Raw genomic sequence first — 27950 nt, 5'->3', positions numbered from 1 at the left:
GGCAAATCCCATTGCCTGCCTTTCTCTTCACCTTTAGGCACCTAACCACATGTATAAACCTAGTTCAACATCATTGGAACATAAATTAATGTCTAACAGTTTTGGTCTGCCAGCAGCCAAAATTCAGATTTAGCAACAATCAATTCCCAACTGTATTTAATTGCTAATTGAGGGCAAGATGAGACTCTTCTATTTGCAGATTGCACACTGCTTGCTATGGAGAATGTACACAGTCTTCCTTTCAACAGTAAGTTATGTGAAGTTGCAATTGTCACCTCTTTTTTTTTTTTTTTTTTTTTTTTTTTTGTCAGAAAAGAGCTTATTGGACTTGACTTCTCATATTAAAAGGCTGCTTACCACAAATAATTGCCTCAAGTAAAGAACCTCAGCCATGACCTCCATCTTGCTGTAGTGTGACCACCGTCCCATGGAAGTGGTAATGCAATCTGCATGTTAGCTTAGCTGTGTTTGGGTTTCATCTGGGCTCAGAAAATCAGTAAGATAAGTTACAATGAACTGTTTGCAGTAATTAATGAAGGGACAATAACTGAAGAGAAACAAAAGATTTTACATGCAACTTTTCAGCTGCACTGAAATGTTTAATTCTCCATTCCCTACAGACTCTAAAGAAATATGCTTAAGGACACAGTCTTTGCAGTGTTTTAGGGACAGTTTAACAAAGACACCAGCAATTACTGTAGCAAATACCCCTAATACTACGCACTGTCTTGAAAACTATACTCTGCACGATCCACTGTGTATATATTAAATCTACAGTAAGTACATGCTGATAATATAATAAAGCATGAAAACCGATGCTGCCCTAATCCTTTTTCTTTCTCTTTAACACTCATTTTGGCAAGCAGGGCAGAGATTGCAGCATTCAGTGCTAGAAGGTCCTGAAAGAGGCAGAGTATTTAGTATAGGACAAGTTTTCAAAAGCCATATCCATCTGCATAGCATGAAAGCACTGTTTACATCTCGAGGCATTATCATCCATGCATGTGGATGGCAGAATAGAGATAACAAGATTAGAGTCCATAGTAAAAAAAAGAGGAAAAGTTCAGTTTAGCCTGTTTTGGTCAATATATTAATTATGGTATTTCTTTGCATTCCTACAGGGCTTTCTTTTTTTTGGGGGTTGGGGGGGTGGCGGGGAGAGGGCAGGTATTTTAAGCACTGCAAAATGAAATATAGATCTGGAGAAGCACATACTCAAAACATCACACAAACCAAAGCCCCCTCTAAGCAATGCAGTTAGGCAACTCCAGGCAAAAGCAACCACGAAGGTGAAGCCACTTCTGTCTAGCAAATGCCAGGGGAACCTGACTGGGAGGGACAAATCCAGAAGGTCTGGTCAATTTTCCTGAACTACTTCTGCATATTCTCTGATATTATCTAATATAAAACACAGATATAGTCTTGGTAGCTCAGCCCCATGCTCACAAAGTGCCCCAGCCATTCATCTAAGGACCTGAACTTCTTGTTGCTGCACACCTCTTCTCCAGGCAGAGTTTGCTTTCTGCTGGAACCATGACCTGGCCTCAGGAGCAAGACTCGAGTCCCTGTCCAGAGTGGTCCCCATCTAGCACTATGCAAAAGCAGAAGAGATCCCCCAGACACTGAGGTATGGACTAGGCATGCCTGGCATCCTGGTGTCATGGACTCTTCTCTTCACAGAGAAAGCAAACCAGATGATCACTTGCTGGTGAGTTCTGGAAATATCAGAGTTGGGCTTTAAAGAGCACACAGAGATAGAAAATTCCAGACTTGGAGAACAGGGATGGAAACATCAGTTGTTCTTGAGCTGTGGTGGTAGCTTGGTGGTTTCTATGGCAGCAGTTCCCCAAACCACACATTTGATCCATCAAACTGTGTGAAGCCACAGATGAATTAAAAGCCAGTACCGATGTTGCAAGAACAATTATCTACAGCTCAGCCTGTGAAGTTAGGCATAGTACTCACAGATGCTTATAAGGGAGTTGTAGATAAATCTCAAGTGTAGCGCTCAGACCAAACCTCCACAATAAATGCACAGGCCATGAGAACCCAGGCATGGTCAGAAGATTGAACGTATCAGACCAAGAACAGTATAAAGCCCCACCTGAGGAAAGAACTTATCTATATACTTAAGTCCATCTTTTCTCAGAAGTCCATGAACTCAATTGTAGGTAATTCTTCTAAGTTCCCCATGATTTCAATGACTCGAAAACTTGCTCACAGCCAAGCAAATTAGTAAGTGCTTTCCTAAACAGGCAATTTCTTGGTTCAGTACTTCTGAGAGCCAGTGACTTCCTTTCAATGAGGAAGGAAGAACACCCTGATGTTCAGCTGGTCCCGGGAAGACTCTGTAGAATTAGAGACAGTCAAGGCCCAGCTGATTTCTGCATAACCTCAGAGACAGGGAAAGGAAAAGGAGTATGAAATGTCAGAGACAGACTCAGTGAATTGCCAAGACTGGAAGGCACATCTAGAGATTGTCTAGTCCAACCTCTTGCTCAAAGCAGGGTCAGCTGGAGCAGATTGTTCATGACTGTTCATGTAGCTGGGTTTTGAGTATCTCCATGGATGGATACCTCATGACCTCTCTGGGCAACCTGTGTCAGTACTCAGTCACCCTCACAGTAAAAGAGTTTTTTTCTTATGTTTAAATGTAATTTCCTGTATTTCCATTTGTGCCCATTGCCTCTTGTCTATACATACTGATAAGATCCCCCTGGAGCCTTCTCTTCTCCAGGCTAAGCAATCCCAGCTCTCGGCCTCTCCTTGTATAAGAGATGATCTGATCCCTAAACCATGTCAGAGGCCTTTTGCTGGACTTGCTCCAGTATGTCCAAGTCTCTCTTGCACTGAGGAGTCCCCAGCTGAATTAATCTGTACTTACCGGACCCCTCTTTGCTTATCAAAGACCCTACAAGTCTTTGACTGAATGAAGCTCTGCCTGATCCTGGAGATAGGTCCCTTGATTTTCCAGGTTAAGGCTAGGGAGCAAAGAGACAACAGTATATCTTATTTTACTTCTTTCTAAGCAATTGGAATTTTGTACTCAGTAGTCTGTGTCACTTGGGCAAACTGCTATCAGTTCACTGTCAAAATAATTACGGTAATTTTTTCTTATCTTTTTGATTTAATTGTGGCTTCTAGTGAAGACTGACAGGCTATTATATTTGCCCAAATCCATTACTTTCACTGATGTATCATTTATAAGTAGTGTCGCTACATAATTGGAAATAATTGAAAATTAATTAAACATTGCACATAGATATGAGGATTGAGAGACTGAGAGGCACAGATAAATATCTATCTAGTGGGAACACAGAAGATACCCCAGGCAAGTGTGTATTTAAGAATGACGGCAGGAACACGAGTTGCCTTTACACTGTTCATGTCTCCTACAGCAAATTACTGTACAAATTCTGGTATGAGTAGCCTGGCTTTGCACACATAGAGCATTAGGGACCACCTATGGCCATGCAGGAATAGATTACCACTTTCCATTACAGACCCAATTTTTAATCCTCCTTTCTCCAAACAAACCTTAGTTTCCTGAAATTTCACATCCCGCTTTCCTCACCTGCAAGGTTCTCCTGCTTGTTTTCTGCATTTTTTTTTCTGCAAGTAGTCTTGTAGGCGAGGAAGGAATGAGACAAGTGGTTTTCCAGTCTCAGAGTCGAAGTCTTAGTTACAATAAATCAGCATAGTTATGCTAGCTGACACTTGCTGACTCCTGGAGTAACACAGGCCCACATCTTGCTCTGAAACAGCTCACTTGGGTCATCCACTCTCACTAGTGATGGGACATTTTATAATGCATCACTATTGTGACAGGAAGAATGGATTTACCCAGATAGTTCATGGCAAACAGCAATTCTGCACAACTCCTGTACATTATTAACTTAGTCCAAATTGAGCTTAATCTATTTATTTACAGATGTAAACACGAGATAGCAAATGCTAAGCATGTTCTTCTCCACACTAAGTGATTGGTGATTCATGGCAAGTTCATGAACAATATGGAACTGAAGTGAAATTGATATTTGTCTTAGCTACAAAAATACTAAACGTTGTTATAGGAGCAATCCAAATGAATTAATCATAGATCCAAATGTACCCTGGCACATTTTGTTGTAGAGATAAAAACACTGATCTTTCCAATACGACAAGTTTTTAAAAGCATATTGCTCCTTGCACGTAGGACATTTGCTTGTCATATGCTAAAAGAAATGTACTTTAACTTTTCTTCTCTGATACTCTTCATGATAAAGACAATCCCATTTTAATAAAATTTCATGAGAAAGATCTGCTTTGTGAAACTTAAATCTATGGTATTTGTTATCATTTGCATTCTGTTATCATGGTTATATAATGGATCATGAAATTTTCACAAAACAATATGAATTACTTCATACAGGCACTTATTACTAACAAAGGCTCACTTTTTATAATCCTCATTATAATGACAGCAAACATGATATCATTATGCAGTGTAGTGTTTGTACAGTAAGAATTACTGTACCGTCTCTAAGTGGGCTGACAGAGACTCCTCTTTTTGCTGCTTTCCAGGAGACTCTCTGCCCCACATGGGAAATGTCTTCCAAGGATAATATCAGTATCTCAGCCACTCAGCACGTGCTTCTGCTTTCACTTTGTGGGAAGCAGGGAGTGTTAATCATCATTAAATCAGTGTTGCCTGTATACAAAAATTCTTTTCAGGGAAGTACTTGTCAGTCATCCAGCCATGGGAGCAAAGGGTGATGTTGATTTTAAACCTAAGGCAGAGGACAGTTGTATCCCAGGCTGTCATGATGGATTCCTTGGTTTCTGAGGCCTTTTACAGCACTGTAGAAGAGTAACTGTTTTATATTTTGTGCCAGGTAACACAGAAAGAGGCTTCACTCTTCACACAGAGCACCCACAGAGACAAAAATCATGAGCTGAAAATAATTTTCTTGAATTTGGACCAAATGTACTCTCAGTGCAAGTAGCTTGCACTGAAAACGGTTACATAACCCAAACAGAATAGTCAAGCCTATGGCTGTTTATCCATCGTTTGCAGTGCAACTAGGGAATTGCATGGTATATTATATCCTTTATGGAAAAAAATTATGTAGAATGATCCCAATGACTTATTCATACCATATTTGATCCCATGTTTCTTGTTCACCCAAAAGCCTTCTAGCACTGGGAGTTTCAGATATACAAGAAAAACTTTAAAACGTAATGTTCACATCAACAAATGAAAGTTATGCTCTTTTTTCCCTTCCTTCCTCTCTTTTTCTTAAAATATTTTACACTAGATCATATTGAAACATAACCAAATCAACAACTACTAACCTATAAAACACCCTCAGGAATAATTACAGGATTTGGTGATTTTTTCTCTGTGATTTTGGGATAGTGTGACAAATTTGCATATTTATCAACAGAGTTTTTAAAAATTCTGAGTCGAACAAATAATGTCATGTGTTTATAAGTATCAATAATCTAAGCCATCTGCAAAGAAATGGTTTTGCAAAGGCATCTCTTTCAGGACACTCTGTGGATTTTGTCACTGTTTGAGGTTTTGGCAAACCATCAATATCACTATAATTTTCTCTTATGAAATATAGTTTTTGACGGAGATATTTTTTTTCCTTAGTTAGCTAAAGTATAAAAATACTGCACATCTAACTCCACAAATTCAAAGGTTAGGTTTTCTCCACATTGCATTATTTGCATATTACATATTTGATACCAGTAATTAAGAAAGGTACAATGCAAGTTATCAGTGAAACAAAGAAACATTAAAAAAAAAAAAAAGTGTGCTATATCGAGTGGCCCAATGTATTCTTTATATTTGGTCTGAAAGGAAGAATACTTGAACTTTAAGAAGAGAAACAGCATCGTCAGGAACAGACTCATTACAAATCACTATTTTAACACCTACAAAAAGCACAATGCTATTGCTAGTAGTGACAGCATATCATTTAAGTGTATGATAATCTACCCACTCCAAAAAAGGCTTTGAAGCAGGAATTGCCTAAAATTTTCTATCCAAGACAAGCAAATTTGCCATTTCCTAATTCTTTGATTCATAATTGAATTCTCAGTTTCAAATGAGGAAGATGATCTATGCTAAGCATAGCTTTAAGCAAAGGAGCATTCTGTTGCTAGCAGACTTTGTATGTATAAACACAGTCCTCAAGTAATTCAGAATGTTAATTACTAACAGGGAAACTGCATCCACCTTTTCTATTAGCAGTCATTTCACAGACTGATGGGATATGGCATACAATTTTGCTGTTATAGCATACACGTTAGTTTTGATGGGTGTGCTGCTCTTCAGGGTCTGCACAAGACAGCAATAGATCCAAGTCATCACAGAAAATCAGCTTTGCTAAGGGTTAGGAAAGACAAAGGTAAGCCCAAGGGAAGGCATACAACTCTGTGGATCCAATTTACATCCCTTCAGTCTAAATAATGATGCTTAGTTTTTCTCCAACTTTGCCTAGGTTTCCTTCTCCTACTCCTGTTAGGAAAAATATTATTATTTGTTTTTGTTTAGAAATAAAGTAATTCCTAAGAGTTTTTGGGACTGAAAGGCTATCTGGAAAACAAAAAAACACATTTTTTCTTGAGCTGCAGATGCTAGCAGATGCCACATTAACAGCTGGTGGCATTTCAGCAATAAAGCAGGACTTGAGGCTCACCTGCGTTATTTCATACTGGTGATTTCAGGACTGTATAGGACACTGTAGCATCAAAGACAGAATATACATTTCCACATTTTCAGTGCTTTTTGTGTCTTCCCCCACTGACATTTCTGAGTTCAGTAGTATCCAGGAGACAGGCAATTCTGCCTCTTGTATATATGGTCCTCTTTTCCCCCCTCTACAAATCTGCAGCATACAGCTCTCTCCTTTCACCTAAGACACCGAAAACCATTTTCCAAATACTACATTCAGCCTTTGTATGTGTGGGTATAATTTCTACTGACTCACACACAATCTCTTCACAAGTATTGGAGCACTAATCTTAGGCCAAATTATAGTTATTTTTTATCACCAAAGGCAGAACTGGTAAAAAAAGACAGCCATCAGCTGAAAACAGGAGGAAGAATCTAAAACAGAAGTCTAAGAGGCAAGACATGGGCTCTTGTTTACTGAAATCCTCACAGCACAAACTATGCTCTGCATTTCTATGTTCCAGCCTGGACAAATGCAACAGGACAGAGGAAAAAAATTTAAAATAAGGTCAGAATGAATATGTCCTTCTATCACAAGCCACAGCTGAAACTGTTCTCCTCCCCCAGTAGCACAGATGAAATTTCCCCCAAATTGTAATTAAAAATGGTGCACCTACACATCTGCATGAATTACTGCAGTGTGCAAATGACCATGTCACAAATATAACGTCAACACAGTGTCCTGGAGAACAGGCACAGAAGAGCTCTGCGCAGCTCCACAGAGATCATCCTACCAATGATGCATAGCAGGAAATGAAACAGAAATTAAAACAAACCAACCTCTGTATCTATTAAGTCCTACCTGATTAATTTTACAACATTTTGGTAAATGTTACAGAAATACTGCAAGAAATTTGAGTCCCTGGGTACTGGAGTATAGGAGCTGCCCCACGATCTTCAAAGGCGGACATTCAGAGGTCCACTTACCAGAGAACTGCTACAAATACAGGCAGAATCTGATTCATGTCCAGGATCATAAGATCACAGGATAATTCAGGTTGGAAAAGACCTCAGGAGATCTCTAGTCCAACCTCCTGTTCAAAACAGGGCCAGGTGTGAGGTTAGACAAGGTTGCTCAAGGCTTCATCCAGCCTGTCTTGAAAAGACAGTGAGGGAGACTGCACAACTGGTCTCGACAACCTGTTTCAATGCTTGACAGTCCTCATGGGGAAAAGCCTTTTCCCCGTATGTAGTCTGAACTTCCCTTCTTCCATTGTCTCTTGTTCTCCCACTGTGCACCAAGTTTCAGTAGTTACCCATTAAACCTACTTATCTTCTGTTGACCAGTTCTATTTTAACAACTGGGCACTTTTTGATGAAAAAGCTTTTTCCAAAGTTGGTTTGGGTTTTTTGTTAGAAAATTTGCAGTGAGCTCAGAGCCACATGTCTTCTCTGAGATTTGCAGCACTTTAAGGACTGACCACAGGTGCCCCCTCTCATGAGAAACTGAGGAACTAGAAAAGTCAGCTCTGGGACTGGATATGTTGCGGTTCTTCAGATTGCTTTTACTTAGGAAATTCTGGGAAGCTTGGAGGGAGTTTAGGGGCTGTCACTTGTCTGCTCTGAAAAGCTGAATCCTTACTTGGAACTTAGATAGCGGCAATAAAGTGAGGAAGCTTTTGTGGAAAAACACCAATACAATTATCAGAGAAATCTTTCTTTATTTTTTAAGTATTCCAAGTATACTGTCTTGACAATTAAACTTGCAGTACTTTTTTCATTTAAAGTTGTGTGACTGAGCTCTGGTCTGGCTTCCACAGTGAAGGAAACTCAAGGACAAGAGGAAAAGGAGGTTATTAGTCATTTATGCTGTTACCTCAGCCTGCTCCACACACAAGTCTCATGGATTTGGGTGCTCAGCACCTTTAGAAGGCAGGCTGCTCGAGCAAAAAGCATATCTGAAGGAATTTATGTTGATTTTGAAAGAGCAGACAGCAACAAAGGAACCAAATCAGGGGAAAAAAAAGGCAACCCTGGCCAATATCAGCCACTAAATATAGCTCTTCACTTACCTCAGTGCATCTAATTCTAAGATATGCATTTCTGACTCCATCCATTCAGTTGAAAAGGAAAAGACCACACCAGGATAAGCAATGAAGAGTGGCCAAACACATAACTTAATGACAGTGTATAGAAGCCACTACAAAAAAGCTAGGGGAGAATGAAACATTTTGTGGTGTGGCTGAGTGGCTGATTTCTGTACCCAATCCACCAATATTTTCCAAGCATGGACAGCTTTTCTTGAAATTAAAATAGAAAACACAAGTCCCATATCCCACAAGAAACTGACAGTTTAGTAAAGACCTGGAACCAACCAAGTAAATCTGACTGCATGGCATTTTAGGAAAAGGACAGAAATAGCTGCAGCTATTAAAAGTGATATACTGCTGAAATCTTTTTGTGATTATGCTAAAAGTCGATCTGACTTCTTGAAAGAACTCTTAAATGATTACTGCTTCCTCAAATAAAAGCTACTTCACATGTGCTCCTCTTCCTTAAAAATATGCTGAATGGAGTTACCACTAAGTGTCAGATTTGTACTAATTGCTGCCCTTTTGAGACATTTGGAAAAAACAAAAGGAAATTAATAGACCAGGAAATAATCTATAATAAATCAAAATGCAGCCAATGTAGTAATTATTTTGTTGCTTCTATCATTAGACTGGGTGTAGAAAAGCAGAATTCAACAGACTTTCCAAACATAATGCAGGGTCCTCCAAATCAGAAAGTAACATTCAATCTAGTTTATTTGCATGAAACTAATATATTTAGCTGTCTTCTTCCCACCCCTCCTCTTTTGAAGTGATAGATGTTTGAAGCTGAGGTCCAGATATCTCAACCAACCTTAATAACCCGTTTGGTTCCAGAAGAAAGGAAATGGTTTGCAATACCTTAAAGTCTACTAGACCCAGTGATTATTTATTTTCTTTATATCTTCCATTTCTGTAGATCAGCTCTAACCCAAAAGCTATGAGATCTGGTACAAGAGCAGTGCTGTACCCATGCTAACAGGCCCTACTGAAAGGAAGGGTATAATAGCTCAGACTTCAACAAGCCACTTTAGGGCAAAGACAGTCCGAGTTCTCATTTGCCTGACTCAACCAGGTATGTTAGTGCAAAGTTTCAGATACTTCTTCAGGCCACTTTAGCTTAGAAAGCTTAGATCAGTCCACCAGGAAACAGAAACAACATCCTGGGCAGAGACGACCAGTAGTACATAAACAGTGGGAATTGCATGACAAATAATCCTCATAATTAATGGGTAATGTAGATTTTTATCAGTTTGTTCAGTGAAAAAACACATTATGGACACGTAAGTGCTAAGAAAGAGAGTAAGACTGAGAAATATAATTTACACTGCTCTATCAATCAATAGTACAGGAATGTTCACATGCAAGGCCAGCCCCATGCATTGCATAAAACAGTATAGGATTGAGCTCATGTTGAGTCATACCATAAATAACCGTGCCATGCTATTTTCGTTTTTGTCACCCCCACCTAAATGCATATCAGCAGTAGCTGAGAGAAGCAGTGTAAACCACTGCTTAAAATTCTCCCACCAAAATGAGGGAGAGTCAATGTGATTTCCATGTCTTTGCTGGAATTCATTCCCTCTCTGGATACTGCCAAACCAACCCAACCAGGGATGACTCATCTGCAGGACCTCATAAAGTACTTCTGAAAAGCTTGGGTTTTGCCTTTGGAATGCACTGGATTACACCAAGTTTGTGATGCTCCAGCATGGGGGAAGAGGGCATCCCTGACTCTTCCCTACAAGGACATTCCCAGCCTGTGCTCTTCAGTATTACCTGTGCTCAATGTATTCCTTACTACCTAAGGAAAGCATTAAGCATTCATTCCTTTGGCACATGGTATGACCCTTCCACTTCAATTTTGCTTCTGAGACAACATTTTTTTGCTAGCATAGGAAAACAAATGAACAAATTGCCTAATCCCTCACTCTTCCTTTTTTTCCTATTTCTAACTTTGTGGTAAAGAGATGTGCGATGAGGTATAGAGGAAAAAATCTGTGGGAGTCCCAGATAAAATGCCGTCAGCACATCACTGGGTAAAGTAGAAATATTAAAAAACCAAAGAAGCAAAGAAGGGCAAAAATAAAACAGTAAAAGAAAATAAATATTCCACAGCAGAAGTGAATAAAAGCCAGTAGAACCATTTTGTCTAGTTGATAGATCACATGGCAGTGAGTATGAATTAATGAGTAAAGAAGTCCACTTGGGTGATAGTGATTTTTTTCTTAATGCATATTAACTAAAATTGAACCCAGTATTTGTAGCACAACATATTGCAGAGCTATGAAATGTACTACCACCTACACTGTGGTAGCTAAGTTAGGTTAGCTAATAAGCTAACAACCTAATATGACTTTAAATTGGGCAAGAATTTCATAGCAATAAGATCATTAGTGACAACAGTTAAGATAAACATTTAAAGAGTACATCATTCCTCACATTTGAGGACTGAAATAAAACGTTTTGCTGATTGGAGTTAGGAAAAAACATCATCGCTGGTAGATTTTTGCATCATTGTCTGCCACGGCTGATAGACAACTTTAGTTGAAGCCCCTGGGTTCTGGCAACTTTCATCAAAGGCATGGGGAAAAGCCTGTTGTTCCGATTATGACGATTTCAATTACCCTATGTAAGATTATAAAAAGTCATAGAAAGAGGTAAAGAAAAACAAGAAATTCCTTGGTAATAATCACACTTAAATCTGTATAATACACCAGGAAAGACGGGAAAACATTATGGTTCCTAGCTTCAAGAATTTACCAAATGTGCACAAAAGGTATCCAAAGTTCTACCTGTTGAAGTTCAGACAGCTCTTTAGCTGTCCAGAGATGCTTTACATATCTATTTCTATTGATGTTATCAGAACTCTTGAGGTGGATTTTCTCAGAAGTTCCTCAGGAATTAGCTTTAAAAACCTATTTATTGATTTGGCCTATCTGAAGTGGTTTGCGTGAGTTCCTTGACAGTCACATCTGAAATGAGTTTCTACTTGCTTGTATCTCGTTCTGTGAGCCCAAAAATTGAAAGGCAAAAGGTATATTAAGTCAGCACTATATATTATTTATTTAGATCATGTTTTTATAGAAATCTTTGGAAAGGAAAATAGAGGTCCATTGGGAAAATGCACTCAAAGTGCTGTGTTTGTCATATCTGGACAACCTAGCTCTAACAATATGTGTGTTCATCTCCAGCTGCTGGCCTGGTCTGTTATAAGGTCATATATTGCAGAAGCAAAATTGGGCCTGTCTCACAGAAGACTAGAGAAATGACTGAATCAGGACTGAATAAGGGAATGTTTCTCTTGCAAAATGGTAACATAAATGATATGGGTCTGACTCATAATACAGTTGGTTTCCACTAACTAACAGAATAACATGATGATCTACAGAACTGAATTCCAGACTCTAAGCTAAGATAATTTTTTTTTTCTCATTTTCCATCTGAGTCAGTTAGAACAAAACCTGTGTTGAAGAGACCAAGTCGCATGCTTTTTGCTTCCCCATTTAATCTCATGCAGGTATCCCCATTCGATCTGAGATGCAGAAGATATTTCACATGTCAGAAGCCCCATAATGGTGGTTCAAACATGGTTCCAACTCATAAGGGACTTACAATGCAAATTACCTGTGGATAGTTTGACCAAGAAAATAAATACTTCTCATGGACAGAAGAACTGATTTCATTTAATTGAAAGATGATGAATCCAGGAGGCATGTGAAAGCACAGTGCCACATGTGTCTCTCAATTCACAGGTTTCAAGGTTCCAGTTCTAAAACAGGGGACATCCAGCTTAATGGGAGAATGAGACAGAAGCTCAGCCACATCAAATCTCTGGCCACCACTTTGTCCTGTGCGTGTTTTTCTAATGGAGAGTATAGCCTGTCTCAGTGCTTTCAATTTCGTGAGTCATACCTCCCCTGTTTAAGTGTAACTATTTTTAATTCTACCTAATTTAGATAGAATTTTTAATTAATGGAGCACATTATTATGTCTGTAGTCAATCTCCCCTTTCTGTACTCAGAAGGGCTATCCTGAATCTGGTTATTTTCTTGCAAAATCCATCCAGTGTAATGATTTTTCTTCCTGAAAATGCAATGAGTGATCTCTTCTCTTTAATATTTTGTTTAAAACATTAAGTTGCACGTACACCCTAGAAGAATTTTGCACATGGGATCTGAGCTACGATCTTAGGCAGTCTGAAAGAACACATCAGTCTGCTGAATACGATATCCAGGAAAATACAAGTTCCATTTCAAAGGTAATGCACTTACACATATATATATGTATATAAATCTGTATGGCATATTTGCTGTACAGGCCTAGACTCCTTGTGAAGTTGTTTTTCAGTATAGCAAATTAGAAAAACATGCCCAGAATTAAAGGTTACTTAATTGGGTTGAAGCAGTAACTTCAATTCCAGCAACTCCCTCCCACTATGTTACATCTGATAATATACCCAAGTCCAAACATAAAACTTAGTTCAAAAAGATGTTTGGTCCTTGAATGTAAAATGACACTTAGCTTACACAATTAGCCAGGTAATACATATCCTTCCATGAGAAGCAATTTTTACCGCAGAATAATCTACATTTTACTAATCTCTGATTGTTAAATTTTACTTGCTGAAACTTTTCCATATGGCTTTTTGAATAACACTGTCCTGTATTTAATTACTACAGAAAGATATTAATAAAGAGGTTGTAAATTTGGGCCAAACTGGTTCCAGAGTTTGGACAGTTTGATCAAGACAAAGCCAATGAGCAGAACATTTCTGTCAATACAAGGCTGTGCCATTTCACACATAAAAGTAGTGGCAAAAGAGAAGTAAACAGATCTATAGAAATAAAATACCTTACTATTTTTGAATTGTCAATAAACTTCTAAAATAGTATGGACATAAAGTAATATTGAGTGAAGTGAAACACTGGTTTGCTAACCTAAAGGACAGTCAAAGAGGAATCAGTGGAGTAGTCCTTGTAATCAAGACTGTTTTAATCAAACTGTAAGTAAGATGCATGCCCAGAAATGCACTTCCTAATTTTAAAGACAAAACATGATACTGAGCAGAACCAGGGCAAGGGTAGGCTGCTTGGAGTGCAGAGGATGCGAGGAAGCTAACGTGGGTGGGAAAGCATATGTTGCTGCCTGGGTGAGGAAGTGGTACACCACAGTTACTTCATAAGTGCAGGGGCTTTATAAAGTAAATCTCCTAGGGACTGTTTTAAATAGACAAAGAATGACATGCAGCCCTGACAGGCTTTCAGTATTGTTTGAGAAGGCTGGCTGCCTTCTAAAAACACTGGACTGCCACTTGTACTTTTTCCAAAAATGCCTATTTTTAACCTCAGCCTCTTCATATAAACAGTGGGCAGATGCACCATTTAGTAAACTCTGTTTTGTCTAGCATGAAATTAATGGCTTCCTCAGTCTTACCTGACAGTGGAAAACATATTCCGGTGTGGTTTTCTTGAACTTCATGTTCCATACCAAGGCTACCCCATCAGGCTCATGTGGAGCATCTTCATTATTATTATAAGATGCAACCATCAATTCAGGGTACTAGAAAGAAAAAGAAAAAGCAAATGAGTAAGATGGATGATGAAGAATCTATGCAAAATCAGATGAGACAGAAATAATCTCACACTACATGTGCAATATCTGGTTTTAATTATATTAGACACTAAGTCCAGTCATAGTATTCAGCTTTATTTTGGTTTTATATTTTACTCGCCCTTCATATCCTTAAAGCCCCTCTATCAGTTATTGTCAGATAGCACAAAGGCAATTTTACTTTCTGCAGGTAATTCTCTGAAAAGACAACTAGCAGGATAGTCATAAAGGGAATGCAAAGCAAAGAAGAGGAAAAATCTGAAAGCTTGAGTAATTCTAATATATTTGCTTAACTATTTCTTCAGGAATAAACCATTCTCTTAATTGATTTTGATAATAAAAACACTATGACCATAAGACTGACTTGCTTTTATTCCAAAATTCACAGTTTTTTCTGCATCCTTGAAAACTATTATTTGTAATTTCCTTATGCACTCTTCCTATTCACTTATGTGTAGAATCAACTTAAAAGCTCTTCTTGATGATTCAAATAGCAAACAGAACATTTTCTTCACAGAAGCTCAATTTTGCAAGATGCTGTGGTCATCTTGTAAAGCACAGGGTGACCCCAAATTCCACTTACTCAGGAAGACTGATGCAATGAGCATTCTAAAATCAGATCCATATTTTCTTGTACACCCATTATCCACTGATGTAAAGTAGATACGGAGCACACACATATATTTGCTTTGCTTATATATCTGTATATATACATATATATACACACACATGATATCATATATGAAAAATCAGATTTTCATGTTCTGTTGACGACCTTGCATCATTTCAAAACACCATAAGAAGTAACAGTTTGCCCACAAAACATCAATTACTTCCTGCCTATACAACAGCACCTAGTTCTCCACACCAACATGTTTGACACTAGCCACCTCTGGCAGCCTCTCCTTCCTTCTAAACAGTTACAGTAAGGCAGTGCACCTTGTGGCATGTCGAGAGAAAAGCACATGGCTTCTGCAGAACAACCAGCCAGCAGCTCAAGCTCTGCAGGATCCATACTCTCTTCTTGTATACTAAGAATGCTTGCCCTCAAAATTTCTCAATGGTCTCTGCAAATCGTTGCAACTTTTTGTCTTTCCCAGGTAAATTCCTCCCAAACCATTCACCACTTTATAGGGGAACAGGGCAGCTGGTAGATGTAAAAGAAATGGGACAAAGAAACTGCCAATACTACTATTGGGAGCTGTGAATTTGGTCCACACCAGGCATTTTAAAAATTAAAAAACCCACCACCCTTTACGTCATTATTATTAAGGTCTGAATCTCTCTGATCTCAAAATCCATTTCAAAGAAATAATGCGCACAGCCATAACTTTTGCCATGGGCAGCTGTTCTTTCCCACTCCGTGTACACTTCCATGGATAATACATCATGGAGCTGATGATTTTTCTACTCAAGCTCATTGTTTCAAATGAGCCTGGACCCATGCGCGGGAAAACTAGCAATGACACATGGCCACCATAGCTGCCTCTTTCCCATTTTGGTGTGGCTCTGGCTGGGTTGCACCTATATCCTGGCAGACCCTGGTTGCTGGCACAGCCTTTAAGGGTAATTTAGCACCCAAATCACTTGCATGGGATTTAGAGCATGCAGCAGACCAATCACCTCTTCTCCCTCCTCAAGAACTGAGGGTTGTTTAATCCCACACCTGGGACACTATCTCTCTGCACACAGTTGTGCCAGCCTGCCCTCCACTGCTCTCCTCCATCTCACCCCTCTCTTCTATCTCCCACCACAGCAATTACAACCACTTCTGAACAGTGCACTCAGCTTGTTCTTTGAACCTTTTCATCCCATGTTGGCCCCGGTCCAAGTAAACAGGACACACAGTAGGCTCTTGCTCAGGGCATCTTGTTTTGGCTGAACAGATTAGACACCACTCGTGAGAGCAGCTGAGCCTGCAGTTGTGAAGGGACAGATACCTTGGCAGGGAGAAGCAACAAGCCCTTCCAACGGCATGACTGCAGCCAGCTAGGGTGTGTGACCAGGTCTGAAGCACCAGTTTAGAGGCACTTTGGGGCTGGTTCATGCTCCTGGAAAGTTTAGCAAGAATGTTCTGGTTGGCAGCACGTCTGGCTGTAAACAAACACTGACTCGAATCTTGCTACTCTACATGTAGGTTTTGCAATCACAGTTTATGCATCTGACTGAAAATATGGTTTCAAGTTTACACATATGCTGGGGTCATACCTAGCTGGGCAACAGCATTATCGGGTTTTTTGATTCTTAAAAAAAACAGAGCAAAGCACAGCACCCTAAATCCACTCTGGCATTGCATACTCGCCGCTTCATTCCGTCTACTTGTATTTACAGAATATCAGTCCTCACCAGGGGCCAGCTGTCCTGTGACTGCAACTGAAAACAACGTGGAAATAGTGCTGTGGGAAATGGCATTCAAGGCTGCCGCTGGAGAGTCAAGAGAGCCACAGCAGTATCCCTAATTCTGTGGTTTTCTTGGCTTTTGACGAGCTAAGTTAGCTCCTCATGAGCAGAGCAAGGTGATCCCACTCTCTATGTTTACATTCAGCCTATTGAATCTCTCCCTTAGATCCCTGATGAAGCCTCTAAGTCATTTTCCCTTTGCTCTGCAAAAGAATCAAGGGGCTAGTGGCTTAGCTTTAATGGTATGAATGATCCCACATGTTTGGGACCATATTTTACATGTGACTGGGAACAGAATAACTTGTTTAATCAATGCATCAAGGTCCTTTGTTTGATTAAGCTCCTATTTGCCTCCAGGCTGTTTTGCAGCAACAGTTTTATCACAGAAAATTTAGCAATGTATTCAGCAGTTCCCAGGATTATTCAAGCTATCCTTTGGCATACTGGACACTGCCATGTCCTGGAGCATGAGTGAGAAGTGGAGCTAGCAGCAGTGAGGTAAAATACCTCCGTCCAGTTCCAGCTCCTCAAAGCAGGCCAGAGAGGAGGCAAGTCCCTCCTCCCAAGCTAGTGTGGGGTGGCACACAGAAGTCCCCCAGCATGGAGAAGCCACCTGGGCAGAGGGGCCCCCGCTGGGGTGCCAAGGAGCTGAGCATGAAGAGTTAATGGAGGGGAAGGCAGGAGGGGCCACCGTGGAACAAAGAGGTGGGAAGCAGAACATGCCTTCGAGCCCCAGGGGCTGAGCAATTACATTTGGCAGTGCTCTTCTGAGGCAGCTTTTTTTTCTTGCTGCCCTGGGAATACAGTAAGAGCTGCCTGTTAGGAAAATATCAGATAAGAATTCCATGTAATTTCCAGCCCCTGAACAAGTGAACAACCTAAGATAAGTGTTTCCTCAGGCTTGTATTTGATTTTTGTGGAAATCCATATGTGCTTAAAGGCCACCCACATTACACTAGTGCATACCTGTAGTTAAGCTGATACTTTGTATGAAAGCAAAGGGATAAATCCTTCATTTCACACACAAGGTACAAGCTGGATATTACAAGAAGTCTCTCTGCAGTTGGCTCTTGTGCACTGCAATCAGAGAGCCAGACCTGCACAGCCTACCAGCAATGTTCTGTGAGACCCTCCAACTCCTCCCTGCTGCCTGCCATGTCCTCCGTGCAGTCAGCTGCCACCTTACCTGAGAAGGACCCAGTGGGATGGAAGCAGCCCTGCTGCCATTTCAAGGGGAAGGAGAAAAGGATGGATGCAAGAGTCACAGCGCTACTTATCCCCTGCCTCTCCCCAGCCTGCATGCACCATTTACATACTTGGCCTTAAACACATGCCGTCTCCACCACCTAACGTGGTGCAGAAAGAGCAGCTGCTTCTAAAATTAGGCTAAGCAAGGCTTGTTCTTAGCACTGGGTTGAGCTACATCTACAGCATTTTTGCTACCAGGCTGCATCAGGGCTCTGGACACACCAGGGCACACCTGAGGCTGGGTTTGGGGCCAACTAGGCAGACAGGCTTGCGTTTGTGTTTTTCAAGCCTATGTTCTCCTGGAGCAGTTTTGTTCTATCTGTATTGTGGACCTTGGAGCAGAGTCTCCCTGGTTTCCTCCCCAGGCAAACCAGCTGCTTTGCTCCAGGCTGGAACCTAGAACAGACTAACAGGGATGAAGCAGAGAGGATGAGGGAGGCTGGAGTGAAACTGGGACTGAATGAATTTGACAGGACCTGTGGTGATGTGTGTGTATGCTAATCCCAGCTCTCCAACGGAGTAACTAATTAACCTGATTTCTGTGTTTTGCTGATGTGGCTGTATTGATTTTGGGGAAGCTTAGGCAGCTCTGTCATCAGTTTTATTCTGCAATACGCCAATGCTTTGCGGTGCTCAGAAACTGGTTATGTTCCAGGCACCCTGCTTTAGCACGCCCCCTGGCCAGCTGCAGCCTCCTCTTCCATCGCTTGAAGAGAGGACCCACCATTTTGCAAAAGACCTCTTTTACAGTCTTTTCAAGTTGTTCAGATACTTTCACATTTTGAGTTTGAGTATATTAGAAAAATAAATTTTATTCCTTACTGTTCCTATTTTTTATTTTATATATTATTATATATAACTATTTATTAAAGCAATTGCTACATATTCAGTAAATTATTTTTAATTGGTTTAATTTTAAAGCTTTTGTCTTAAAAAAATTTCCATGTTCTGAGGGAGTGGAGGGGGGAGCAAAAGTAAAGACTCCTTCATCTTAGTAGGTTAGTTAACCTATAGTTACATCCTGGTTTTGAAGACCAAGTAACATATACAAAAAAATGACAGCATCATTATTGCCCACTACTCTCCTTTAGGGTGAAACATGCATTCATTCATACAGGGCCCTGCTGTTAGCTAAGAAATAACATCATACTCTGCAGAATAAAGGGCAAAATGACACTGGCTGTACTTTTTAGGGAGAAGTTGGAAGGTATATGGAAACATATCTCCTGGCTTCACAACTTACCTGAAGAGACCAATCCATACAGGTGACAACACGATGCTTTGACCAGTGCTCATCATAAAACTGACGGTTAAAGGAAAGGTTGGCTCCTGCTTGAACATCTCTGTGTGAATTCAAACAAAGTGACACTTTTTGAAGTACCAGAGTGCAAATGCTGTGAAAAGCAATGCAAAAGTTTCTGACTACTTCTCAAATCTCTGTCCAAGCTGGTTAAGTCTGCCACCTTGATTTATTTGCTCTCATTGTCTTGCTCAGAGTAACAAATCTGCACCAAGGAACACATTTTACATGTGTTTCACAAAATCACTTAATTTCTTAATTTCCCACTGCCTTCCTGACTTTTTTTCTGGCTCACTCTTCTGGGCCACCCTGGGCCACCTTTGTCTCTCAGGACTGAACCTGGGCCTGGCATTCAGTTCCCCCTTTTCTGAATCTTCACGTCCAAGCTATAACCAAATCTCTCTTATTTTTAACTCCTGAAGTCTTAAAGGTACAGCACCTCCTCCCAGCGATGGAGGGAGAGGGTGCTTTCTGGCACCATTAGAATGGGCTGAAGCTCAGTGCTGGTCCAGTGCTGACACACTGACACATTTTGCTGGTCCACAGGGGTGATGCTCTAGAGTAACCTCCAGTAAGTAACTTCAGTGAGACACAACTACTGATTTGCCATGAGACTTCAAAGGATACGCAGCTGTTGAAACCTTAATATTTCCTCTCCTGCTAACAAGTTTTGCTGTTTCTACTCCTCTATCAACTGTGGAATACACAACCTGTCACTTCTTGTCTTATGTATTTAGATTGCAAACACTTTGAGATATCACCATATTCATCCACATAATGCATAGCGCAGTGGGATCCCTTACAGACCTGAGGCACTAGTAGAATATAAACAGCAGTAATTTGAATTTGTAAAAATATGATGATATAAGCACACAGATGTACACCACTGGAATGTACACATGCACATCTACATATACCTGTGTATACACACATTTATCTGTTTTAATTATTTCTTCAGAATTTGAAATTTCATCCCAAAAATGAAACAAAAAATAAACCACATGAATAATGTCAAAGAAAAAAACACAGACCAATAAAGCACACAGCTATTTAAAAAAAAAATTTCAAAATTACAAAGTGACCCTGGCCTTCATGGAAAGATTTTAACCTTTTCTTAAGTATAAAAATGTTTAACTTAGTTTTAAAATTAAGGCTTCCAGGCATTGGAATTCTTTTTATAAAGTTTATTTTACAAATGTAAAAAATCCCTGAACTGACCCTTCTTTCTCTTCTACATCCCTGCCACTGTAGTCAAAGAAGATGTCTGAATCTTCAGCCAAAGCTCGCTCAATTACACGTATTGTCCGGTCAAAAAATATCAGGAATTCTTCTGAATGGAGAACTTGCTGTTTTTCTTCTTCTGTCAGTTCTCTAGGAGGAGCTTGGAAAATGAAAAGATGTAGTTAAGAGTATGACATTTCACTCCTTTCCCAATGAATCAACATCTTCAGTGGGTTTCTTTTGACATGAAAGTTTGCTGTAGCAATGTCAGGACAAAAATCAAAGCTTTACTCTTAAAATCATTACTAAGGATTTTTTAGTATATCTAAACATAGTCCTATATATTCCCAAAATGTAGCATTTACACAGAAGAGATCCTATATCTTACATATTTATTATTCTGAAATGGAAAACACTTAAACTCCCCAAATTAAATAAACGCCGTGCTCCTATTTCAGGAAATGGCTCTGACTGACGTTTAGGCAATACCTAACTCGAAAAAGCAGAACACTTATGTAACAGAGGATCTGTCAGAGAAGCCAAAGACAAAATAATCTTCTTAACTTATACTACAGTTCTTTGTGTTAAAAGAGCTCACATAATCTCTCCCTCCACTTCTTTCCATTTCTCCTTGGTGTCGCTGATAAATTCTGTCTCTGCTTTAGAGCTTTTGTGAAGCAAGGAAGTAAATAACCAAAGATATTCCCTGAGGCAGCAAAATTGAAAACAACCAACCAAACACAATTTTTTTAAGGCTGTTTTATTCCTTGCAGAGTAATGCTAAGAGCCAGAGCAAGAAATGCTACTGAACCATGGCCATAGCTGCGCTGGGAAGGGGTAGGAGCTGCCTCAGGGTCTGGGCTAAGGAAGCTCTCATCTCCTGGCACCCGTCAGGATAGCCTGGCCCCTGCAAGATGAAGTTGCTTCTTTACACATGTGCAGAGATGCTAAATCTTTACTTCCAAACTAGTATTTCCAGTATGGCCCTTCATTTGAAATATACTATCTTTGCAAGATGCACCAATGCTACATCTCCATCAGTTTCATGACTTGTTGGTAAATTCCAACTCAAACATGAGCATCAGAGGGAAAGGAAATTGGGATGCTGCTAATGCTACGGTGTAGAATAATGTTCTGAATTACATTAGCACGATCAGTGTTGTATATCAGTTATGCCTTTGCCCACACGTGCTTTTAAATCACCTTTTTAGTTATATTTCAGAATTAGTTGTATTTCAAAAAATGCCGTTAGTATCCTCACAGTTGCACCAAACCAACCTTGCACCTAGCTTAAATTCCCAGCATGAAAAGCTCTGTTGACAGAGGAATTATGCTAAGAGAGAATTTTGTTCCAAATTTATAATTAGGCACACAAACAACATATCCTAAACAGATTTATTGAAAAACTAGAGACTCAGAGTTTAACTGTTGATCAAAGGTCTTCTGCATTTTGCTTTACACTACAGATTTGAGGTGTTTACTTGTGAAAATGACATTGCAGTCTCCCTAGGCCATATTGGGTTAAAACATCAGCAGCTAAAAAAGATAATTCAGCACAACGCCTCAGAGAACACCCAGTAGACATCAACATTTAACTCCAAGCCCTGTCATACAAATCTTAATGTTTGATCTAACGAGTGACACAGTTTAAAGTTGCAGTTCAAAATTATTTTCCAATTGCTGTGCCATGCCACACAGCTACTTTCAGCAGCCAGGGACATGTAGCCCTTGCTCACTGTCTGATTTTCCCATGGTTCACACTAGATTCATAAACTCCGGTGCCCAAGTACAACACCACTATCAGCCCCAGGTGAAAGGATGGATTGAAAGGTACAACAGCAGGTAGGAATAGTGACATGGTCAGCATTATTGCAGTACTCGGCTTCCCCAGTTTTCAGTGTACTTGCTTCCAGAGCACTCCCTGTGGTCAGGAGAGGCTGTTATCACCACGCTTAGGTTTGCCTCAACCAGTCAAGGTATCAGTTCTGAAAGACAAAATCTCTGCACTACACCTGGGCTAAATATAGAGGGCAGGAAATATGCAAAATATGGAGGAGCAGTTTGGCCTTCAGGGGACAAAGTAGCTAAGAACCTAGAGACTTAAGCATTTGATGATCTCCTATGGCCTTGGCCCTATGCCTCCTACCACCAGGTTAGTGGTCGCTGTGGAGGTCCACACATCCAGAGAATATCTACATCCCCCGGCACGGTCATCCTGAGTAGCAGAGTGACAATTACCAAGGCAGGAGCACAATTTGCCTGTAAGTGCTTTAGACAGAAGCAATGCATGTGAAAAAAAAGAATGACTAGTAAAATGTACAGGTTGACCTACTGCAGCATCCACTGCTGAATATTAATTGGCACTAAGGGAACTCATCTGGTAAGGAAACTTGTAATGAGGCAATATCCCACTGTCACCATGAAAGCATTGCTTTCCGAGAATCAAAGACAACAAGCATGATAATGCAGAAAAATGGCATAAAAGGGGAGAAAATAACTGCAAAGGCAACTGGAAAACTCATTTTAAAATGCTCCAAATGGTAAAAATTATTTGCTAAATCAAATCCTCTCTACAGCTTGGAAACATAAATTTATTATTCGGCTATTTGCCGGCTATAACTGGAAAAGAAAATACAAAAGTCAATAGAAAGGGAAAAGGTAAAAAAATAAAGAGCTTTGGAGCTGTTGAGTGTTCACAAGCAATGTGATTGCAGTTCTACCTCAGCAAAATCTCCCTTGCAGTTAGCAATGATCTGTGGGAGGCCAGCAGTCTCTTAAATCCTCTTCAGCATCAGAAACACCTTGGCTAAGGTTTGTAGGGCATAAATCAGCTTACCTCATTCATCTGACTGACACACCAGATGCCCCCTGGCAATATTAAGCTTCATATTTTAACCTTATTTTCTTCTTTCATTCGGCTGCCTCTGAAGTTTTATTTGAGGCAATCTCTTCTTACAAGAATGTTAACATAGTTACTTTTTCCAGTGTAAAACATTGCTGTAACTACTGCAAATACATGAAGTATAAGCAAAAAAATAAAAACAGACAGGCTTGTTCTTTCAAACAGGAAGATTTTCTAACCATTTATCTTTCAGAGCCACTTCCATTTCCCCCTTGTTCCTCTCCTTGTTTCTCCATTACCTTAAATAAAATAAAAAGAATCTATGTAATTTTCTGTAATTTTTCTTCCTATTTGGGAGCTTACAGTTACTTTGATCTCAGCTTTCAAGAGACATAGGCGCTCTTCAAGGAAAACTCTGAGAAAAGCTGATCAAAGTATTTTTTGTTTTGTCAGAGAGACCTATGAGATGTGACACTATCTTCAAAAATTCCCTGTAAGAATACAGCATTTGCCTTCAAGTATCTCCTCTTCCTGGCGTAAAAACCGAACAAACCACATCTAACCTCCCATGTCTAACAAAGCCTAGTGTGATGCTTAGCTTACCATTGCTAAAAGTTACGTGCTTATTGCCTGGAGTGTAATGAAAGCTCCTGCAAAGGAAGACCCATACTTTGCTTTGGTTTCTGTACTGTAGCTTCATAATGAACTATTGGGCCTGTGCTCTGCTTCCCAGCTGGAGGAGCCGAACACATCCATGGCCCCGCACAGCTCATGGCAGGAGGACCATGTTCTGCCTAACAGGGCTGCTGGGCATCCCACCTACCCATGGACCCATGGTAATGTTGACGGCATTGCATACCCACAAGTAGAGTGCTGTCCAGGTGGCTCTGGCGTTATGAGGTCAACAACATGTATCAAAGAAGCCCTGTACTCATATTAATGCATAATACTGTACAAAATAAAAATGGAATTTACATTTGAAATTAAAACACTGTGCAGTTACATATGCACAGAGGGCACCACAGCAGAAGAATATGCAAGATATATCCATAATGAAAGACAAAGTACACTTGTACCTGAGCAAAAAGGTCTAGAATATGTAACAAAAATCGAAAGTGACATGAAAACAACAGATTTATTCAACCTTTACTTCTGAAAAATTTCACATGTGATTTAGCATGATCCTCAGAAATAGCATATTTCACATTATGTCCTTTGTCCACAAATTTCCTTGGATAAAACAGAAAAAAAAAAGCTATGTGAAAACATTTTCTTGCATCTTTAGGAACTAAGATAAAAAAATGCTGCAGACCTTTACTTATCTGGCAGAAGCAGTTTTGTAGCAAATATGATACAAATAGTTCTGATAACAGTGCAGGATCAAATTCACGAATATTTAAATACCAAGATTCAAGTCTTCTCCCAAGGGAGCTAAAAGATACTTTTAAAAAAAAACCCCAAACAACCCAAACCCAGAGAAAAAAGACCCACGTTTAAATAAATATAAAAGAATATAAAAAATATTCTCCTGGAACCTAGAGCAATTGTAAAAACTTGACAAAAAAAATTAAGTCCATTTAAGGCGAAGAAGGAAAAAAGAACAGAAAGAGTAAGTGAATGAAAGAAAGGGCGAACTAATAAAAACAGTAAAGCAGGAAGCAGCCTTGTTAGGAGCCCAGAGATTAAATGAGAGACAGGACAACATTAGTAAAACCCTTTTAAGAGCTGTATTATTTCTTTCAGTGTGTATTTAAACCCATGTAAACTTTAGATGTGCCAAGGACCAAGGATGGTAGAAATGTACAGCGTGAGAACTGCAAGGGGTTAAGGGGCTCTCAGCTGCTTCTCCTGCTTGTCTGCCAATAGTCTGCAATCCTCTTGTTTTTCTTGTGCTTCCCATTTTCATGTCAGACTTGATATGGGCCGTATCCTGGTTGTGTTTGGTTTAAAATGCAAGTTCTTGAATGGCACAACTGCTGAACATGTAAAGGGAGATTCTGAGGCCTATGTAGGGATTTTCAGTTCTGGAGATCAGAGTCCAAAGCCTTAAATGTGAAACTGTGCCAGGCAGGGCTGTTCCCATTGATCGTGGTTCTCCAGGGGCCGGGCTGAGCACCATCCTTGAGCATACCTGAGCTGGGCTCTCAGGATGAGTCAGCACAGCCGAGGTTGCTGTGGTGTCAGCAGCAGTGAAACTGTGCCATTATAAGCTATGACAAACCCCAACGAGCTCACGGGGGTAAGCTGGCAACCGGACCTGCTTCTCTGATACTGAAGCCTGCCTGAGCTGGCAAGAGCTAAAGCTAAACCATCTTCCCCACCACAGGCTGCTATGTGGACAGCCAAGCCTCATGCACAGGGCCAAGGCAAAAGGTGGGCACAGCAGGTCTTTGAACCTGCAGATCCCAGCCTCCCCCATCACAGCCTTTCATGCAGGTTTCTGTTGATATATCCACGGCTTCAGATAAATGCGGGTTGGGGCCCACTTTCAAGACCCAGCCCATCCTGCTGTTCATGTGGTTTCTACTGACACAAAGAGGCGCCTTAGGTGGAGCTCCAGAGCTCTCTGGTGGTGGAAAGTCCCAGCCCACTTGATGCCACAGTTTGGGACCAGTCTCTTGTTTATGTGGTCAGGGGAGACTGGGAACAGGCAGAGCCCAGCCCAGTTCACCAGCAGGCATCCCAAACAGCTCTTCCAAGGACAGTGAAGAGACCATGCACCTGAGACATGGGTGCCAACAGGCAGCCCCATGGAAGAAACACAAGGGGCTTCATATGCTTCAAACGGACAACAAGCCAGGTCTTCACCTCCCACTCCAGAAACACTTTGGGGGACTCAAGCTGCTCTTCTGCCCTTAGCACTTCCACAGCACTGAAGTGCTGCAAGGGATGTTGTGCCAGGCAGGCTGCCCCATTGCAGGTGCACTCAGTGCCTGCTGAATAATCCCACCAAACCCCAAAGAGCAGTTCTGGGGTGTGTGAAGGGAAGACAAGTAAATTAAGCATGCAATAAATGTCTGTAGAATTAAATTGGACTACCGATAAACCACAGAGAAAAAAAAAAATCACATTTCCTCTTAAAATACCATTATAAAAAACAGAGCACTCCTGTCCTGTTGGCTTGGGGAGAGGGAGACTGAAGACTGGATCCAATCTTTTTTCTTCATCCTGAACTACTTTTGAGTTATATTAATGAAAAAATTGTCTACCCTTCTCTCCCCACACTTCTCTCTCCCATGTTTTTTTTTCTTACACTCCTATAACTCAAAAAAGGCCATGCTGATTTTTTTTTAATCTGTTAAAAAATGTGCTCCCTGAGCTGAAACCAAATTTCAGCCCAGAGCAAATTTTTACGGTTGGGTTATAAATCCCTGAAAAACAGGATTCATAATGGAAGTGCTGACACAGCCTTAACTGCTATATAGCAATGTGAATGGCGCCACTATAATATCTATTAGAGATTCTTTAAAAAGTTTGCAAAATATTGTCTTGCCTTGCAGAGAAAAAGAAGACAGAGTACTTAATGCCAACATAAACATGCTTTTAACCCATTATGTGCTAATTTGCAGAAAAGCTATTAATTCCGAATAGGCACACAGAGTGCAGCACCGACAGGAAATGTGCTTCTAAACTCCTGTTCGACTTGTAATATGGTTTTAATCACTTCCATGAAACACAAATGATGGCTTCAAACTCTGCATGTTGCTCAAAACATAAGGGTGATTACAACAGAGAGAAAAATGAGATTTTGTTGGCGAAAGGGCTAAAGCCAACAGGGAGAAAATGACACCAAACACTAAAAATGGGACTCCATTCTCTGTCAGTTTGCGGATGACTGCTTCATTTGATACACAGCATTCAATGCCAGTCATCAGTATGCCACTATTTTATCCATCACAACATGTACTGCAGGTGAAATTCACTTTCTATCAGGCAATGAGCATGTTTCCTTCTTCCTTGAACCCAGTCAAGTGTTAGCACCTCACAAAGCCGGTTCTGCTAAAACAAGCTGTGCCTTGCTTTGACAGCCTGTAGTTTGTGTGTCTGAGGCTAGTGCTAAACTAGCCCAGTTGATTTACTGTTCCTGGGGGGGTGTGCCAGGCAGAGAAGGGGAGCACTGCCCCAAGAATAAAACACAACAAAGAAAAAAAAGATGGTGCTGGTGGCACTCAGTCTGCAAAGGACATAAAAGGCTAACTTGAAAGCCCATGAAAAAATGAAATAAATCAGTTCTTGAATGTATTTAGATTTTTTCTTCCTCTCTTGAAGGAGTTTGTGCTTTCTCCCTAGGTATAAGCACTAGCGTTACTTTTACATGGAAATAAATGGGGGTGGGATCAGCTGTAAGCTGAACACTAGAGGGACATTCAGCAACTCAGGACAGTGTATAAGTGCAGTGGTACCGGTCTTTATGGCTTCCTGTTGTCATCAGTAAAAGAGATACTGTGTTAGGCCAGTGACTGCTAGAGTCTGTAGGTGAGCTGACCCCACAGTTTTGGGAGGAAGGTTAATTTTCAGGAAAAAGCAAGTTCTTCTATGTTGCCATGTTTCTTGCTCATGTCTTCAGTTCTG

The 27950-nt window shown here is 40.3% G+C and overlaps 1 protein-coding gene across 1 annotated transcript in view; it reads right to left on the bottom strand.

Moving 5' to 3' along the window:
• LOC104522541 (cytoplasmic dynein 1 intermediate chain 1) overlaps positions 1-27950 on the bottom strand; it is a gene marked incomplete at both ends in the record, with an annotated part of 48600 nt that overhangs the window by 19052 nt on the left and 1598 nt on the right. The window contains 3 exons of the mRNA XM_010164867.1: positions 14191-14316; positions 19259-19358; positions 20534-20696. Of these exons, the coding sequence (XP_010163169.1) occupies positions 14191-14316; positions 19259-19358; positions 20534-20696 (389 nt within the window). The remainder of the gene's footprint in view (positions 1-14190; positions 14317-19258; positions 19359-20533; positions 20697-27950) is intronic.

This window comes from Antrostomus carolinensis, unplaced genomic scaffold (genome assembly GCF_000700745.2).
Source record: "Antrostomus carolinensis isolate BGI_N321 unplaced genomic scaffold, ASM70074v2 scaffold5873, whole genome shotgun sequence".
Classification (NCBI taxonomy): domain Eukaryota; kingdom Metazoa; phylum Chordata; class Aves; order Caprimulgiformes; family Caprimulgidae; genus Antrostomus; species Antrostomus carolinensis.
The sequence above is the reverse complement of the archived record's forward strand: the minus strand, read 5'-3'. Positions and strand labels throughout refer to the sequence as shown.